Below are 19740 nucleotides of genomic sequence, written 5' to 3'. Positions count from 1 at the left end.
TTGACAAAGCTTCAGAGCTGAGTACGCGTTTATTTACCTCTTTTCAGCACATAGTTTTACTTCTTCTGCTCTTTTCAGCAGATTCCACTACAAGGCATCCACAGCATTTTCGCAGGAAATGCAAATTTTTCTAGTTTTTATTCCTTTCAGCTGATTGACCAATGTCATGTCAATCACAAATTTAACCGTCCAATCAGAGAACAGATGGGTTTGACTGTCGGAGGGGTGATTTTTCTGTCACACTTCACAGATTGTGTTGATTGCTGCACATCAACAGCTAAGCTGTGTGTCTCTGTGTTAATTTTGTTTCTCTTTATGGTATGTATTTGGCACTTTACTTTTGTTGCACTCTGGTACTCTGGCCGCGGCGCGGCAGTAGCACGCAGCGGCCACTCCGGAGCCAAAGTGGTGCTGCATTGTTTATTGTTTACGTTTTTGTGTGTAGCGTGTTTATTTTGCACTATGTATGGATATCGTCGCAATTGGTGTCGGTGTCCGTGCATACAACAGCCAGACACTTTTCAACCTAAATAACCCGGTTGACGACATCCAGGATGGGCTGCGGGAAACGCTGCGTGAACTCTGCTTGCTCCGCGAACCAGGCCTCGAAGCCTCGGCGTTGCCTGATGTCGGTGGCCGGAGGTGGGGACATCGGAAGCGTTGCGCGAGGAAGCGGAAGCGCGGCAAGCGGGCGGGAGTCTGTGATAGGCTAAAAACAAACCCTAGCCGGTGTTCCAGATCTACTGGCGTTTAGATCAACTGGCGTTGGTCGAACAGATGTGTGGCAGTCTTGCGTTTCAGGAGCTGCTACCGACAAACCAGCAAAAAAACGCCAAATGTGGCATCTGTGACACTTGTGAGGTTATGTCAAACACACTCTGTCAGTCTTGATGCTGTTGAACAACAAAATGTTTAAAAATGTGGCGAGTTTACCTGGTGATATCCTCATGCGCGACGCGATCGCGAAAACAGCAAACAATTAACACCACGCCGATGTTGTTCACAGGACAGCAAGAGTAAACGATCGGGAGACTCTTGTCGTCGTTATCGTTCCCCTCGCACGGTTTATTTCTCCGAATTCAGCGTTTTTGCTTCACAACTACAGCGAGCAGTTTACTTTGTGCACTAACATGGACTCGAGTCAACCAGCGCCACCTCTGGCCAAGTGCCACAGCCTACAGCCAGATCAACCTGTGACACACATCTGCACCACGTTTGAATTCGTGTCATGCACATTTGTACCTTTCAATTGTGTCTGTTTGTGCGTCATGCAAATAAACCTTTGAAAAGAATGAAATGACACTAATATTTCACTAGTGTTGTAACATCACATGTTGTTAGTGTAGTCTGCCTGTGTCTTTTCTCTGCGAACAAACATTGTAGAGTTGGTTGTTATATACAGTATGGTTACTCCTAATGATCATTTGTAAGGAGATGGCAGTTACTGTGAATGTACAGCGGGTGATTAGTAATAAACAGTCAGACAATGACTCTGAAAATCTCATTCAGTCTTGCAGATTGAATGCACCTTCTGTGGAAAGTGGTACCACACAGTGTGTGTGGACTTCCCCTGTGCAGAAGGCGACTACAAATGTTGTGGGTGCTACATAAACAGAAACAAATGATCCCTGTTGTCTTTGCTTACTGATTGTTTTCAGTGTTGACAATCCACATTGCCGGGATTGTATCTGTCAACATGTTTGTGGGTAGATCTGGATGTACCAGGGGTTAGTGCAGCCACTCAGCCTCTACTCAATGTGATCATAGCAGCAGGTGCAGATGTGTCACAAATTAATCTAGTAGTAGGCTATGGTACTTGGCCACAGGTGGCAGCAGTGGACTCCATTGGAGACTGCTCCAGCTGCTGTGTGATAGTGGATCTGCTACAAATTGAAGATCATAAGCAAGTTTTGGAAATTAACCCTTGTATTAAGTTGAAGAACAAACAATTGACATTGATTTTGTTGCAGGTCATTTTGACCCGTACTGTGTAAATCCACTCAGAATTATCCAAAAACTGCAATAAAACAATAGCAACTTTATTTTCCATTAGATAAACATGTAGAACACAGACATACAACAGTTAGACTTTCCATAACTATTTTAGGAACAATTTGGTTTTTCGTTCTTACAAACACATTTCTTTTGAACTTGCCCAACGTTCTCAGTTTCTCAATGCTCAACATTTTCTATTTTGTCCACATGATGGACAGAATGTAACTGTGTGCTTTCTGCAGATGTACTTCTTGCATTTCTCACAAAAAGTGCTTGTTTTCAAACAGGAACCTTCCTAACTAAGATTTAAAACAAAGGATTTCTACGTCTCCTCCAGTCTCACAAACAGATGACAAACCAAGCGACACACCTGAGTCACTGACTTTCTTAAATCCACTCACTCTCACTGGCTGTTTATTACTAATGACCTGCGGTAGCGCTCTTTCCTAAACTGTGGGTGTAAAAGTCTATTGCGGAATGAGCTGCTCAGTACTCATACAGTGTCATGCAGGGGGTGGATGGTGTTGTCCATGATGGATGTTAGCTTAGATAACATGTTCTCCTCCCCAACCCGCTCAATGGACTTCAGCGGACAGTCCAGGACAGACTTAGCCCTCTTGACCAGTTTATTAAATGGCCTGTATTTGTATAGCGCTTTTCTAGTCCCTAAGGACCCCAAAGCGCTTTACACAACCTGTCATCCACCCATTCACACACACATTCACACACTGGTGATGGCAAGCTACAATGTAGCCACAGCCACCCTGGGGCGCACTGACAGAGGCGAGGCTGCCGAACACTGGCGCCACCGGGCCCTCTGACCACCACCAGTAGGCAACGGGTGAAGTGTCTTGCCCAAGGACACAACGACCGAGACTGTCCAAGCCGGGGCTCGAACCGGCAACCTTCCGATTACAAGGCGAACTCCCAACTCTTGAGCCAGTTTCCCCCTGTCCCTCTCTGCCATTCCAACACTCCAGCAGACCACAGCAGAAAAAATAAGAGATGCCACCACAGTGTCGTGAAACGTCCTTAGAAGAGTCCTGGATCTCAGCCGCCGTAGCAGGTGGAGACAACTTAGACCCTTACATCAAGAACATCTCTTTAAACAATGAAGCTTTAGTACTGCCTATAGGACACAATGCTGTTTGTGTCTCTTACAACACATAAAAACTGTAAAATAACTGTCCTATAAAATAGTAATTGTTTTTACTACACTGTAAAATGTAATATTGTGTTTAATTAAAAATATTAAATAGGCTGAACTCAATTTTTATCAATTTGTTATTAGAACTCGATTTAAATAAGTTACCAGTACTTTTTATGCAAAAATGCTGATAAACTCAATTTATTTGAGTTGTCTTAACTTAGAAAAACTAAGTAAGCTGGAAGTTTACTTTTAAGATATTTTCAGGCAAGAATGTAGCTGTGTAAAGTTCAAATATCTCCTCGATTTATCAAGACATCACATATTTGCAAAAATGCTCCGACGTTTTCAGAGACGTCCATTTTTTTTCATGCTTTGTGGCAGCTTTTGAACATCTGTGGCATCTATTAATGCCAAATCTAGTCTTTATTTAACAACATAAGCAAACTCTATGTTACAATAATTGCACAGCCATTAAGGATCAAATCGGTTTCTGAAAAATGTTCTGTTTTTTCTCCCTCTGCTTGCTTCTTACTGTCTTTGAGGCTCGGGACCAGCACTCCTGTTGTTGGACAGAAAGACATCAACTCAGTGGTAAGTATTTTTGTTTTCCAATATATTAGCAACTGTCAGTGACATTTATATTAATCAGGCTGGACTTTAATCATACTTTAGATCAGCCTGTTTTACTTATTGTTTTATTTGTGCTTTGGTTTGGGGAAGTTGTTTCTTTACTGATCTTTTCCTGTCTTCTGTTATTAGACTTGAGATATGACTGCACTAGGCTGTTGCTGGTGACTCCAGTTAATTCTACAAGACATGCTGTGTAAGTAAACAAACAACAACAGTTTGGTCTGCATTTCTTGAAAGATCACATCCCCCAAACTTAGTTTAGAGGGTCAATCATTTTGCACATCATTAGAATGAAAGTTATTGGCCATGTTTGCATAGCCCTTTTTAAAATTATGCTTTCATGACATTATTGTTTGTTGGGTGGTGGTCACGGCTATCCAGACTGACAATTGGGACATTGAATGTCACCTCGCCGGTGGGGAGGGAGCCTGAGATTGTGTAAATTGGAGTCTGTTTTATACCAAATGCAGAAAAAAATGTTTTAAGAAAGCAATTAAGTTCATGTTCCAAAAAATATGATGGCTTGCTTGCAGGACAACAGGAGAGATGAGACCTCCGTCACAGATGGTGTGGTCACCATCTGTGACCTGTGCTGCAGGTTCAAGCTCATTGCATCTCCAACCCACATCCACTGCCACTGTACTTAAGGGAAGTTAAAGACTTTCTTCTGCACCTACATTTGGATCACCTCGATCCATGACAGTCATTCAGGCAGTAATGCCTGAACTGGAAACAAGCCATCCTTAAAATATTACAACATTCCAGCTCATGTGTTGGAATGAAAAACAAATGTGTTGTTTAAATCAGAGACTGCACTTGTGACAGAACAACAAATATTTTATTTTGATTATATAAGTAATGTAAGCACAAAACAAACTTGTGGTAGGCCTAAACTTATTTTCAGAATAATTACACCTGAGACTTTGTTCATTGTAAGATTATAACAGTGATGGCAATATAATTGTTTGTTGTTCAGCAGAACAGTGTCCAGTATGTTGGCTGTTATACTTTGTTGTGCTTGAAAATAAAAGTTGGGCTGATTTTAACATCATTACAAAAAGTTTTGTTAATTATTTTTAATCATATTCAGGTTACCACAAATTGTTTTTTCATTTAGTTGAACTTGAAATGTTTGTCAGTAGGTAAACAATTAGTATTGTACAGCCAGAAATATCAAGTTATTCTTAATACTGCAGACTTGCAATGTGTAAGTTGTTCTAACAGTCATCTTAAGTAAGCTTTACTTAGTTTTTTTGAGGCAACGAATTTCCTTAATTTTTTTGAGTTCTGGGAACTAACAAGGCTGTACAGTGTACTCAAAATGAGTAAGTTGCCCTAACTTGGTCATCTTACGTAACCTTGATCCAATTTTCTTGAGTTCTGGGAACAAATGAGCTTGTACAGAGTACTCAAATAAGTTGTCCTAATTTAGTCATTTTTAGCTAAGCTTTACTCAATTTTTTTGAGGCAATGAGTTTCCTCAATTTTTTTGAGTTCTGGGAACTAATTAGACACTCGAAAGAGTGACCTTTATCCTTAAGATGCAGATGGACTGCTGAGTCTTGTCCTGTGGAGGTGGCTCTTCTATGTTGTGCCATGCGCTTGTGAACCAGTTTTTGTCTGAGCGTGTTGCAGCGACGAATGCCCAGACCTCTACATTGGAGAGACCAAACAGCCACTTCACAAGCGCATGGCACAACATAGAAGAGCCACCTCCACAGGACAAGACTCAGCAGTCCATCTGCATCTTAAGGATAAAGGACACTCTTTCTAGGATGCCAATGTTCACATTTTGGACAGAGAGGACAGATGGTTTGAAAGAGGAGTGAAAGAAGCCATCTATGTCCACTGTGAGCGACCATCTTTGAACAGAGGCGGTGGTTTACGACACCAACTCTCTTCCATCTATAATCCAGTTTTGAGATCCCTTCCCAGACGCCTTAACTCACATCCTGGGCCATCTGATCTCAGGAATTCGCATGATAAGGTGGGGCCAGGTTTCACAATGAACTCACCCGAAACTCTGGCTGATTGGGACCCACACCCAGTTTCACACCTTGACTCAGGCGATTAGAGGATCATCAGGGGGTCCTTTTGTCCCTCTGTGGGGGGAAACTCCCACTAGGTTTATATCTGGAACTCTCCACCATTTGACCTTAGAATTGAAGAAGCTTCTCAGATGAGAGGTGAAACGTCTTCAAGTAACTTAAAGAAGTCCAGACGCTTTTCTTTGCAAGCTCCTTTGACTACGATGACCTGGATGACTGAGAACCTTCACAGACATATACAATAGGATAAAAATAGAATACAAATGCTATATACAACTGAGTAAAAATACAACTTTGTCAAAAAAGAGTATTGCACTTAGTCTTATTGCACATGTGTGGGTTTGTGTGTGTTTGATCAGCAGCAAAAGTCTTTGTTGTGGAGTCTGACAGCAGTGGGGAGGAAAGACCTGCAAAATCTCTCCGTCCCACACCGTGGGTGCAGCAGCCTGCCACTGAAGGAGCTCCTCAGTACTGTCAGAGTCTCCAGCATGGGGTGGGAGAGGTTGTCCAACAGGAATGACAGCTTAGCCACCATTCTCCTGTCACTCACCACCTCCACTGGGTCCAGAGCGCATCCTAGAACAGAGCTGGCCCTGCAGATCAGCCAGTTCAGTCTCTTCCTATCCCAGCAGAGATGTTGCCACCCCAGCAGACCACACCATAAAAGATGGCTGAGGCCACCACAGAGTCATAGAAGGTCTTCAGGAGTGGGCTCTTCACTCCAAAAGACCTGAGTCTCCGCAGCAGGTACAGCCTGCTCTGCCCTTACCTGTAGAGGGCGTCTGAATTATGAGTCCAGTCCAGTTTGTTGTTCAGATGAACACCAAGGTACCTGTAGCTGTCCACAGCCTCAATGTCCATACCTTAAAAGCCTAGATAAAAGCCTCTTATTCCCGTCATAGGGGGACACAAATATAACCCTGTCCTGATTAAAGAATGGTCATTGCGCATGGAGAGTGCCCGCATGAGATATAAATTGAACATTAACTGCAGTTCTCAATCATTCCACAGGGTGACATTACAACATAAAGAAACAGTGATAAGCAGACACTTTGCAAGGGTTGACAGCCAACTAAGCTGCCTCTGCACTGTATACATGGTTGTAAATGCTGTTCTGTAAATGTCCTAAGCAGACATGATCTGTAGTTTAATTCTGGCTGCAGAATATCCGTGAATAAAAAGATGAAATAAAATACAGATTGAGTAGGTGCGTGAGTGTGAAACAGAAGGGGTGGAGGACTCTCTGTGTGTACAAGGACAGAACAGTTCAAATACACTAATGATCCAGAGGGACACACAGGGGTGATGCTGGACTCTACATCATGTCTGACAGTGGAGTTGTTCACAGAGCAGTTCACTCTGCAGCACTGAAAATCATCTGCACATCGTCCCATTCATCTGTCAGACACTGAAGAATGAGTCCTTCCACTATAACAGAATTGATATGTGAATCAAGTGTTTCCATAGGGACTCTTCATCAGCCGTCAGTCAGTAAGACAGCACATCCAGTGCAGAAAGCAGGAGAGGAGTCGGGGAGGAGCTGTGTAGTGTAGCCAGCTTCCTTTTCAGCTCTGAATGTTAAAAGGAAGTTCAGTCATGTTGGACTGAACTTAGTAAGCTAAATGCTCACACTTGCAGAGATTTTTAGCATCAAATCTGCAGATGTCATTCAAGTCCACAGTGGAAATAAATCATGAGACTCCTGAAACACTTTAGTGATGGATTATCTATGTTCACCTGAAAGAAACAGCTTCTGTGAGGTGATGACTCCTCTGTCAGTCACTTCTGGATGAAGCTCTGCTCTCCACTCAACCTCCCAGTAACATGGCCCAGTCAGAGCAATGCTACTTCAACATCATCAAGACACACCTTATCCTCTCTTGGCACACACGCTGTCTTGTTTACCAAAATGACTTCACTCTGCAGAAAAAAACAACATATTTTCTAACTGATTGTTTACAGATATTGACAGTCATCACCATCTCCTGTCTGTCAGTAATGCAGAATGTCCAATATGAAGCAGGGACCTGATTAATGTTCAGAGCAAGAGTGGACCATTTCCTGTTGTTCCACTAAAACAGAGTCTTCATGTGTTCATAATAGGGCTGTCAACATTAATGCGGATTAATCCGTCATCACGATTAACGTGATTAAAATATTTAACACAATTAACCCATCTGGAATAACTCAAAATCCCTGAAATGTCTCTGTCAATGCATTTCGGGCAGTTTCTCCAAAGTTTGTCCATTCTGCACTCCAGATAGGTTAAACATGTTAACATTTTAAGCTCATTAACCGTGATGAAGCGTTAACGTTGACAGCCCTAGTTTATAAACATATCTGATTCTGAAATATCAGCTGACTAATAAACATGGATGCTGTTACTGAACTGAAAGCACTGACAAGACAGATGTATAAATATGTTTCCTGGAACTTGGCAGAACTTGTGCTCTCTATGAGTATTAAATGGTTACTAAATGCAATTTTGGTTCTCTGAAATAAGAGCCACTGATTTGCAGGCTTTAGTCAGAGTGATTCCAGAACTGTGACAGAGATGAAACTGACAAGTTGTATAGTGTTGAAAAAACAAGCAATGGCTTGGACATGTGCAGAGGATAGTGGATATATTGGAGGCTTCAGGTTTGCAGGAAACACTGGGTCTTTGCTTTCATAAAACTCTGTTTAGGAAAATATTACTGGAGCACCACTCCAACCTTCTACTGACCTCAGATCCTAAGATCCAGTCTACACTGTGGACTCTTCAGAAGCCCCAACAGCTGCTGCACATCTAAATTCTGCAACTTGTTGTAGCTCAGGTCAAGATGTTTCATATGAGAGGGGTTGGACTTGAGAGCAGAGACCAGAGCAGCACAGCTGATCACTGACAAACCGCAACGATACAATCTGAATAAAAAGTAAAACATATAAATAAAATCATTTATAATCTAATCAGATCTCCTGAGTCAACCTATAACCTGTATGCCCAGTTGTAAGTGGCTATTGTATAAGAATCCTCCCAAAACTCTGTAATTATTAAATTACCAAATGTATGGTGCATAGATGTGAAAACACTCTAAGTATGTTATCACTGCTGACGAAAAATTGAAGAGGGTGAGCAGAAGTCACATGCTTCTAATCAAATACGTTTGATTAACTGATTATCAGTTTGTGGTGTCATGAAGTACTGTGCTTCAAATTTTGGACCCAGTATATAGGACACAGGGGACACAGTTCAAATACATAGGCAGCTGTATTGCTGGAACTCAAAGGAACAAAATACCAAAATACAAAACTGGGGCAAGGCAAGAGCCGAGGAAATTCGAACACACAAGGCACACAGCATGAAGGAGGACACGACAATAAACTGAGGGAGACACGAGATAATGAGGGAGGATGAAATAGGTGGCAGGACAATTGGGATCAATCAGAAGACACTGGAAGTAAAACTGAATTTTAAAAAAGGGACAAAAAAAACTGTCAAAATAAAACAGGAAATAACTAACATGGAGACACAGACACAACCCTACAAACTTGACACAAGAACAGAAAGGTAAACAAGCATGGACCAGACCAGACCGACTTTACAAATGAGATACTAAGGACAAAACACAGAGACAAGACTAAGACAGAAAAGACACGTAAGGGAACAAACACCATAAAGCTAGCAAAAAAAATAAAAAAATAAAAATAAAAATGGTCAACTCAGCTTTTACAGGTCAGTGTGTGTGTGTGTGTGTGTGTGTGTGTGTGTGTGCTGATCAATCAGTGTTAATGGGGGATGTGTTTTAAGATGGCGCCTGTGTGTTTGGCATGCCGTCAACCGCTCCTTTTTATTTGTTTGATTGTATTGTTTTTAGCTAATGTTGTGCAACATGTCAGTTCAACACTGTCGTATGATCGCCAGACTTTATTGGAAAGCGGCTTATCCACCAAAGTTTCAGTTTGGTTTGGTAAAGATAGCCAGGGTTTTCTGCCTCCCTACCTGGGAGCAGTACCATTGCGCTGGCATCCCCTACCACTGCCACCAGATATGCGGAAATGACGCAGGAGACGGGGTACCCGTGGAGGTCGCCTCGTTAAGCTGAGAATCCAGATTTCTTAGCTTCCTCACGATCTACGCTCTGTTCGTCAATCTTTTCCACGACTCTTGGTACCATCGCGTACACTGGATCCTGTGGATTCCTGGTTGGTCTCCGTTGTCGGCTCTATCGGGAGCAGCCCTGTTAAATCATTCCCTCTTCGGCATCTGTGTTGGAGGGGAATGGACCGATCAAACCTTTGATTGGTGGATCTGGTTGTCACTGCCGCGGAGGTCTCCGAACCAGCTCCCCTCAGGTTGGGTTTAATAAATGCCAGATCGGTGGCGAATAAGACCTTCATCCTGAAGGATTTCTTTTCTTCCCATGCATTGGATTTCCTCTGTTTGACTGAAACCTGGAGTTCACCCGGTGAGTTAAGCATTTTTTCTGAACTGCTGCCCGCCAGCTGTGCTTATTTTAGCGCTCCGAGAGCTTCTGGTCATGGCGGGGGGTTAGCTGTTGTTTTTAAATCACACTTTGAGTTTAAGCAACTATCCTCATGGACACGCCACACCAGCTTTGAACTTTGCCTGTGTGAACTTGGCCACTCGCCTTCATTGCTGTGTGCAATAGTTTATCGGCCTCCTAAATATAACAAGGAGTTTTTATCTGAGTTTTCGGAGTTTCTCGCTGACTGTGCATCCCGGTATGACCAGGTCCTGCTACTCGGTGATTTTAATATACACGTCTGTTGCCCAGGGAAGCCCCTGGCTAAGGAATTCATGGACCTGGTGAATTCTTTTAATCTTGTTCAATCTGTTAAAGGTGCCACTCAAGAACGTGGTCACACATTGGATTTGGTGTTATCATATGGGTTATCTGTCTGTAACTTACATGTGGAGGATGCTGTATTCTCTGACCATATGCCCATTTTATTTGACGTTGTTCCTCTTAGTCCTGTTGTTAAACGGGTTGCACCTATGCAATGCTATCGTACCTTCGGCTCAGATACTGCTGAGGATTTTTCAACACTATTTGAACAACTTGTGTCCAGTCCCTCTGAGTCGTCCTCCGTAGATGGATTACTCTCTCATCTGGGCTCTGTTTGTAAATCTGCCCTTGATGTTGTTGCACCTCTAAGACTCAGGCAGTGTAAACCCAAGGCCAGCCCTTGGCTAACCGATTTTACTCGAGCCATTAGAAGAGAATGTAGGAGATGTGAAAGACGATGGAAAAAGGACAGGCTGTGCGTTTCTCTGGAAGCTCTTAAGACGAGTTGGAAAGCTTATCAGAGGGCAGTAAAGACCGCCAAAAACGCCTATTTTTCACAACTTATTGCTGTTAATTCACATAACCCTTGTGTTCTGTATAATACCATTAATTCTGTACTGAATGCAGAGGATCATGTTCTTTTGCAATCTTCAGAGGTTACGTGTAATAGGTTTCTTAATTTCTTTGTGGATAAGGTTGCCAGTTTGAGACCCTCCACTTTATCTTCTGTTGGCCCGGCTGTGCATGTTCCCTGTTTAAATTTGCTTATTGCTTTCCAACCGATTGTTCTACCTGAACTAGAGAAGCTTGTGTTAAGTGCTAAACCATGTGGTTCTCCGAATGATGTCGTTCCACCGCGTTTTCTGAAAGAGGTGTTTCCTACTGTTGGACCACATATTTTAAACATAATCAATACCAGCCTCTTGTCAGGTCAAGTACCAAGTGAGTTTAAGCATGCAGTTATTCATCCCTTACTTAAGAAGCCAGGCTCAGATATTTCAGTAATGTCAAATTTTAAACCCATCTCTAAACTTCCTTTTCTGAGTAAGATCTTGGAAAAGGTTGTTCACACTCAGCTGATGGATTATCCAAACAACTCTCATATGTTTGAAGTTTTTCAGTCCGGCTTTAGGACGTTTCATAGCACAGAGACAGCTCTCATAAAGGTTATGAACGATATTCTGGTAGCGACGGACTGTGGTAAACACGTAGTGCTTATACTACTAGATATGACTGCTGCATTTGACACAGTGGATCATGACCTGCTGATCTCTCGTTTACAGCATTGTGTGGGCATTTCTGGCTTTGCACTCCTGTGGATAAAATCATACCTCTCAAACAGGAGCTTCTGTGTTAAGTTGGGCTCGTCATCATCCTCTGTGGCCCCTCTACCATGGGGTGTACCACAGGGATCTATTCTTGGGCCATTACTGTTTTCATTGTATCTCCTGCCACTGGGTGCGATCTTTCGTAAACATAAAGTTTCATTTCATCTATATGCTGATGATTGCCAACTTTATTTTCCTTTCAGTCATTCTGATAGCTCCCAAATTAGACTCCTGCTTGATTGCCTTAGTGATGTTAAGTCATGGATGGCTCAAAACTTTTTAAATTTTAACAAACGTAAAACGGAAGTAATTCTGTTTGGCCCGAATCGTTCCTCTGATATCCCTGATGTTGACCTTGCTGCTCTGACCCCTCACCTGAAGAGCTCAATTACCAATCTTGGGTTAAAAATCGACTCTGCACTTACCCTTGATGGCCACATGAATGGGGTGGTGAAATCGTCATTCTATCAACTCAGGCGTCTGTCGAAGGTTAAACCTTTTCTTTCAAGGCGTGACTTGGAGACTGTTATCCACGCTTTTATAACCTCATGCTTGGATTATTGTAACTCCCTTTTAATAGGGGTTGGACCGGGCACTCTGACATGCCTGCAACTAGTACAGAATGCTGCGGCACGGTTTTTATCTGGTAAAAGGAAATTTGAGCACATTACTCCGGTTCTGGCCTCCCTGCACTGGCTTCCAATTGAATTTAGGATTCATTTTAAAGTTCTTTTATTGGTTTTTAAATCTTTAAATGGTCTGGCAATCTGTCTGATTTGCTGAAGCCCTATGTCCCCACTCGTTCGCTCCGGTCAGCTGAGCAGCTGTTGCTCTCAGTCCCCAAACCACGGTTGAAACTGAGAGGAGACCGAGCGTTCTCTATTGTGGCTCCTAAGCTTTGGAATAATCTTCCTCTTCACATTAGGCAATCGACATCAGTGATGGCTTTTAAATCCAGATTGAAAACGCATTTTCATTCACTGGCTTTTGATTCAGTGGTTGACTGACTTGTATCTTATTGTTTTTGCTATGTTTATTATTTTATCGTATTTATTATTCTTATGGTATCTATTATGTTTCTGTTGTTCAGCACTTTGGTCAGCCTTGTGTGTTTTAAAAGTGCTATATAAATAAACGATGATGATGATGATGATGATGATGATGAAATTATCAGACACTACTGTGATGTTGCACTGAATTAAATAAAATAAATGCTAGCATTTCACCGGACATCCTCAAAATATATTAGAATACATTGTGAAAAGAAAATTTTTTCAGATCATATATTGGGAGCGAAAGGGTGAGTGAGAGAGAGGTAAGTAAACTGACCTCAGAGTCTCCAATCTGCAGTGTGGACTCTGAAGAAAATCACATAAGTGTTTCACTCCTGAATCTTGCAGCTTGTTGAGACTCAAGTCCAAATATTTCAGATGGGAGTGGTTGGACTTGAGAGCGGACACCAAAGCAGCACAGCTGACGTCTGACAAACTGCAATCCCATAAACTGAATAAAGAATTATTTATAATCCAATCAGATGTGTTTAAGTGTTAAATGTGCATCTCAACATTAGTACGTGCTGATGAACAAACCTATCTCTAAAACGAGTAGTGACTTGGTCTGTGTTGTTAGTTCTATCATTGTGTATAATTATCGTCATGTCAGACTTCTACACACATCATCTAAATGTCAGTATAGTATTCAATAACCTGTTCATATCAACACAGTTACTATGCCTCCACTGCAGCTCAGAAGCAAAACGCTGTGTAAACACTAGGGATGGGTACCGGTGTCCGGTGCCATGATGGCACCGGTTCTGACATAAACGGTAGCAACCAGACCGAAAAGCAGCGCACATTTTGGTGCTTTATTTCGGTGCTTTTTTTTCCTGAGCTGTGATACACTTCTAGCCAATCATTTTACGTTTCCGAGGATAGTAGGCGGGCCCAGGTACGTACGTTCTTTTAGAGCAGAGCTACAGATTAAAAATGTCCAAGGCGAAGCGGTCAAAAGTCTGGCTGTACTTCACAGCAAAATATGCAAACTCAGCAGCCTGCAACAAGTGCTTTAAGCTGATACTGTGATACTGTCAAAGGAGGTAACACCTCAAATCCGATGAAACACCTGGCGACGCATAGCGGTTTTTTTAAAAGCCCAGAAATGCGCCGTATTTGATAGCTTGCTGCGAGACCTCACACTGAGCACATCTACTGTGGGTGGGTTGCCTGTTATGCAACATCCCCCAAAAACACGAAGAGGAGAGTCCTGGCCCCTAGCCCTGCCAGTGTAGCAGAAATGATGACGGATGATGATGGCAGCAGCCGTTCTTCTCTGCATGAGTAGCTTAATGTTGTTCGTGTGTAATTTACGTTGAGTAGGCTAACCACGTTATTACATTAATGCATGTAAGGTGAACTAGCAAACATCATCATAGCTACATGCGGCTGTCCTCTTGTTTGATGGCAGATACTCCCTTCACCCTGGCCAAAAAGGCTAAAATGACCAAAGAAAAAGTGGAAAACAGTTAAACATGAGAGGTTTAGGACAAAGTTTGTGTTTTTTCCATTGTTTAAGCACTGCTTCCAGCCAAGAGCGATACCATATATGCCCTATAGCTGCAGAAAAAGCTAACATTGTTATCTTTTTACAAAAAACAGCTGAAAATGAGAGGTTTATGGACCAATTTTGTGTTCTCCATTCTTTAAGCACCGGTTTGAGCACCGGCACCGTTTCAAAAGTACCGATTTGGCACCAGTATCGGATAAAACCTAAACGATACCCATCCCTAGTAAACACCAAGAAAAAAAACACACATGATGAGCCAATTTTGAAGGTATTTCACATCTGCTACAGGAACAAGTGGTCTTCAGCTGTCTCTTGTCATTTTTTGTGTGTGTATGTGTGTGTGTGTCCTGGAATTGCAAAACTCAATTCAATTATGCACCTATGCACCTATATCCACTAAAATTCAAGTCCTGGACACCCAAACCTCAAGGCTCATATAATTTGCATTAATTATGGAGCTCCTCCTGGTTCTGTGATGGGACCAAATGTATTTGCATTATGCATTCTTCCCTTAGGCAGTATTATTAGAAGGCATAGAATACATTTGCATTGCTATGTTGGGGTGATACTCAACTTTATCTGTCTATCTGTCAACAAAAACAGACAAACACACCAATTAATTAAACTGAAGAAATGTAAAGGTATAAGGACCTGGATCACCTCCAATTTACTGCTTCTAAATTAAGATAAAACTGTGGTTATTGTATGTGGGCCTAAAAATCATAGGAACATGTTTTCAAGTTTTTCATTCAGTGGGAATGAAACACATATTGTGATGACTCTATGGGTCTTCATATTTTAATGTAAAGCAGCTTGAGTTCACTATTGTTGTGATCTGGCACTATGTGAATAAAACAGAATTGAAATTAAATTGAATATTGACATTCAAATTATTACAATATGTTCAAAATAAAAAACAGTCTTGATGAACTGACCTTAGAGTCTCCAGCCTACAGTTTGCACTCTCTAGGCCAGTAAACAGCTGCTTCAAAGCTGAATCAGGGAGTTTGGCTCCACTCAGGTCCAGCCCTGTTAGATGGGAGGGACTGGACTTCAGAGCTGATGCGACAATTTCACAGTGACTTTCTGAGAGTTCACAGCTAGAAAGCCTGTGATGGAAAATATATCACCACACATGTTATAAAGTGGACAAATGAGTTTTCCTCCATTTGATGAGAAACACTTGAAAAATTTCCAGCTTCATCTACATAAGTGGAACATTTAGAGTCTGTTGTCCAAACAGTATAGAAATTAAACTAAAATTAAACTAACTGAACATCATCAGATTCAATATTAGCACAATTTAAAATTGCTGTAACTGAACCATTACTTAAAATCAGTTACTTATTCCGCTTGTGGTAGCTAACTATAATTTGAATTTGAAAGACAGAGATCCTCTCTACTTTTAAGACTAGCCTTTAAAATGTACTTTTTGTATTGCAAGGGCTGGATGAGGTGGCCCTGAACCATCACTTTGTTATTCTTCTATCATCTCATGCTGGGAATTTTCCATAATGAACTCTTTTGCAAGCGCCTGGGTATGAGATAGGCCACCATGAACTACTCAAAGATGCAAGTAGGTCAGACAATGTAAGACTGACAGTGGCAATGTGGCTATTCTAGCAGGCAGGAAATCAGACAGAATGACCATGAGAAGCTAGAAAAGTACTGTCAAAAGATCTTGTCAATTTCTGCAGGATGAGTCTTTCTCTCATGTAATCGGTACTTTAGAACATAGATTTGAGCACAAATTATTTTTTGATGATAACTATATCTGGTCTTACCGTGCCTTTCTGCAGTTTCTTATAGCTGGAATAAGTCTTCGTTGTCCCTCCTTTGATGTATTATACTTATTCAGGTCCAGGTCATCCAGAACCTCCTCTGACATCTGGAGCATGTAGGCCAGAGCTGAGCAATGGATGTCAGATAGTTCCTTCTCTGATCTGTTTTCTGATTTCAGGAACTCTTGGATCTCCTGATGTACTGAGAAGTCATTCATCTCCATCAAACAATGAAAGATGTTGATACTTCTATCAGGAGAGATTTTATCACTCTTCATCTTCTTCAGATTATTGATGACTCTCTGGATAATTTCTGGACTGTACTCCATCTTATTGAGCAGACCTCCTAAGAGTCTCTGGTTGTAGTCTAGTGACAGGCCATGAAGAAAGCGGACAAATAGATCCAGTTGGCCATTCTTACTTTGGAGAGATTTCTGCATGACAGTGGAAAGAAAGTCCTCTTGAAAATAGATGGGCATACCATCATCAAAATCATCAGTAAATAAATCTGGAAAATCATTCCTCAGAAACTTCTCCAGCACCTCTTCCTTCCTGTTGCTGTAACAGTGGAACATGTAGACAGCAGCCAGAAACTCCTGAATGCTCAGATGAACAAAGCAGTAGACTGGTTTCTTGAAGATCGCACACTCTCTTTTTAAGATCTCTGTACAAATGCCTGAGTACACTGAGGCCTCTGTGACATTCAGACCACACTGCTCCAGGTCTTCTTGGTAAAATAGGATGTTTCCTTTCTCCAGATGTTCAAAGGCCAGCCGCCCCAGCTTCAGGAGAACATCCCTGTCAGCCTGCATCAGCTCCTGTGGACTCGTCTCATGTCCCTCGTGGTATTTGTGCTTCTTTCTCTTTGTCTGAACGAGCAGGAAGTGTGAGTACATGTCAGTCAGGGTCTTGGGCAGCTCTCCTCTCTCCTCTGTAGTCAACATGTGCTCCAGAACCGTAGCAGTGATCCAGCAGAACACAGGGATTCTACACATGATGTGGAGGCTCCTGGATGTCTTCATGTGGGAGATGATTCTGCTGGACAGCTCTTCATCACTGAATCTGCTCGTGAAGTACTCCTCCTTCTGGGCGTCAGTGAAACCTCGTACTTCTGTTACCCTGTCAACACATATAGTAGGGATCTGACTGGATGCTGCAGGTCGGGAAGTTATCCAGACGAGAGCCAAGGGAAGCAGATTCCCCTCGATGAGGTTTGTCAGCAGCTCGCTGACTGATGACTTCTGTGTGACATTAGACACAAGCTTCCTGTTGGTGAAATCCAATGAAAGTCTGGTTTCATCCAGGCCGTCAAATATGAACAAAAGTTTACAGACAGCGAGCTTCTCTGCTGTGACCTTCTGTAATGCTGGATGGAAAACATGGAGCAGCTCTAGAAGACTGTACTGCTCATCTGTGATCACGTTCAGCTCCCTGAATGAAAGCAGAATCACCACACTGATGTCTTGGTTCTCCAAACCTTCTGCCCAGTCCAGAGTGAACTTCTGTACTGAGAAGGTTTTTCCAATGCCGGCAATGCCATTTGTTAGAACAACTCTAATGGGTCTCTGTTGGTCAGCCAAAGCTTTAAAGATGTCCTGGCACCTGATTGGAGTGTCATTGATGGTCTTGGAAGCTGTCTCCAGCTGCCTCACCTCATGTTGGGTATGAACTTCTTCACTCTGTCCCTCTGTGATGTAAAGTTCAGTGTAGATCCTGTTGAGCAGAGTCCCACTTCCTGTTTCATCACTTCCTTCAGTCACATGTTCACATCTCCTCCTTAGACTGATTTTATGTTCATCTAATACCTCCTGCAGACCAACATCTGCTAAAAGAAAGAAAAACAATGATGCTAAATAGATAGAAAACTCTTTAATACCCATCACAATAAGAAGTCCAGGCTTTAGATGTTCAGTCGTACTTTGAGCACAACCTCTCTGACTGGCGGTCTGCAGTCTGGACCTGCATCCAAACTGTGGACACAAGGAGTCTCTCCCTTGTCTGCAGAACCAGTGTCTACAATTGGTAGAGACTGGATCCTTCAGGATGTCCTGACACAAAGCACAGTAGGACAGCTGCTCCTCCACACTAACATGACTCTTCTCTCTGTGGACATGAAGGAAAAAATATTCTGACCAGAAAAATACACAGTAAAGTCAGAAATATAAATATAATTAAAATATAAATATAATTATATAAATATAATTACTCAGTTCAGCAGAAACAGTCTCTTACTTTTTGTCTAAGGTTGCGGGTTCATCACTGAAGTCTGGATTATGCTCTTTGGACCAATCACTCTTCGCAGACACACAGCTAGATTCTGCAGATGATGTGATGTGTATGTGGTGTTGATCTCTGGAAACACAAACAAAGCATAAACAAACTAACCCCCCCCAAAAAACCCTTGTCATTCATGGACATAAAATGTTTTTTGTTGTTTGTTTTTTTTCATGGCAGCTTTTGAGACAGTTTTGGGTTTTGCCATGAAACTAGGCTGAGCAGTCAGGCCACTGTGATTAAGAGAGGATTTAAGAAGTGCTCACTTGTAACTTCCTGATTGCATCACATTCAAAAGCACAGACTATTGACTCAAACATGGGCTGCAGGTAGTCCAACTTTTCCAAAATGGCACATTATTACATCCCATTGCCATAAGGGTTGCTTAGTCTCCCAGCACAGTCTCAAGTGTATGAAGGTCCAGCAGACAGGCAATTAATCTAGGAGTAAGTTAAACAGAGCCGTAGAATGTCCTTACCAAACAATTGTCTCTAACCAAAAAATTAGAAACAGACTTTATGAGGGTGACCTGACGGCCTGACATCCTCTAGTGGGATCTGTGCTTCTTGCCCAGCACCATGAATGATGCTGGTGCAATGGCTGCTGGGTTCCTCCTGGTCTACAACAATGTCCAACCGCATGTGCCCAGGGTATGCAGCTATTACTGGAGGAACTGGCTGACCCCCACGGTTGCCTGACCTGAATCTAATAAAATATCTCCTGGACATTGTCAGGGTTCCTGGGTCGGTGACCCAGTGTTTTCAGTTTTGTTCATGTTCAGTTTATTTTGCCACTTCCATGTGCTCACTTCCTGCTTTTCCTGCTCGTCTTGTGTCATTAGCCAGATTATGTTCAGCTGTGTACTCACCGGTCTCTCATTATCATCCTCATCAGTCTGTGTATTTAAGCCCTCTGTTTCTACTCGTTCACTGTCGTGTCATTGATGTTATGTTGTCCTTCCCGTGTGTTCCCTCAGTTCAGTCCGCCATTCAGTTGTCCAGCCAGTCAGTGTCCGTTCACCCACTCCTTATAATAAACCTCACCTACCTGCCAGTCCTGCGTTTGGGTTCTTTCTTCCTCGCCTCCACACAACGCCTGACAGAATGACACGACCCGTGCCACGAAGACACAATTGGAACCCAGCGGACTCGGACCTCTACGAGCGGCAGGAGGTAGCGCTCT

At 42.4% G+C, this 19740-nt stretch overlaps 1 protein-coding gene and 1 long non-coding RNA gene across 2 annotated transcripts; one reads left to right on the top strand and one right to left on the bottom strand.

Annotated features, from left to right (window-relative positions):
• Window positions 1-214: 214 nt before the first annotated feature.
• On the top strand, window positions 215-4826 carry LOC146689298 (uncharacterized). Its single transcript, XR_014915886.1, has 4 exons — window positions 215-318; window positions 3688-3736; window positions 3905-3968; window positions 4309-4826. It is a non-coding gene; the product is annotated as an uncharacterized LOC146689298 (long non-coding RNA).
• Window positions 4827-5389: 563 nt separating this feature from the next.
• LOC146689297 (protein NLRC3-like) lies at window positions 5390-19199 on the bottom strand. The gene is made up of 7 exons (XM_085437589.1): window positions 19093-19199; window positions 18203-18387; window positions 16288-18109; window positions 15439-15612; window positions 13271-13444; window positions 8549-8727; window positions 5390-7743 (listed from the first exon to the last, which is right to left on the bottom strand). The coding sequence occupies exons 1-6, from the start codon at window positions 19197-19199 to the stop codon at window positions 8550-8552; spliced, it is 2640 nt and encodes an 879-aa protein (XP_085293715.1). The 3' UTR covers window positions 5390-7743; window position 8549.
• Between the last annotated feature and the right edge of the window lie 541 nt (window positions 19200-19740).

The sequence above is a fragment of the Copadichromis virginalis genome, linkage group LG17 (genome assembly GCF_057382275.1).
Source record: "Copadichromis virginalis isolate Kocher_CV1m ecotype Utaka linkage group LG17, C_Virginalis_male_GT1.1, whole genome shotgun sequence".
In the NCBI taxonomy this organism is placed as follows: domain Eukaryota; kingdom Metazoa; phylum Chordata; class Actinopteri; order Cichliformes; family Cichlidae; genus Copadichromis; species Copadichromis virginalis.
This window is presented reverse-complemented; position numbering and strand designations above follow the sequence as displayed.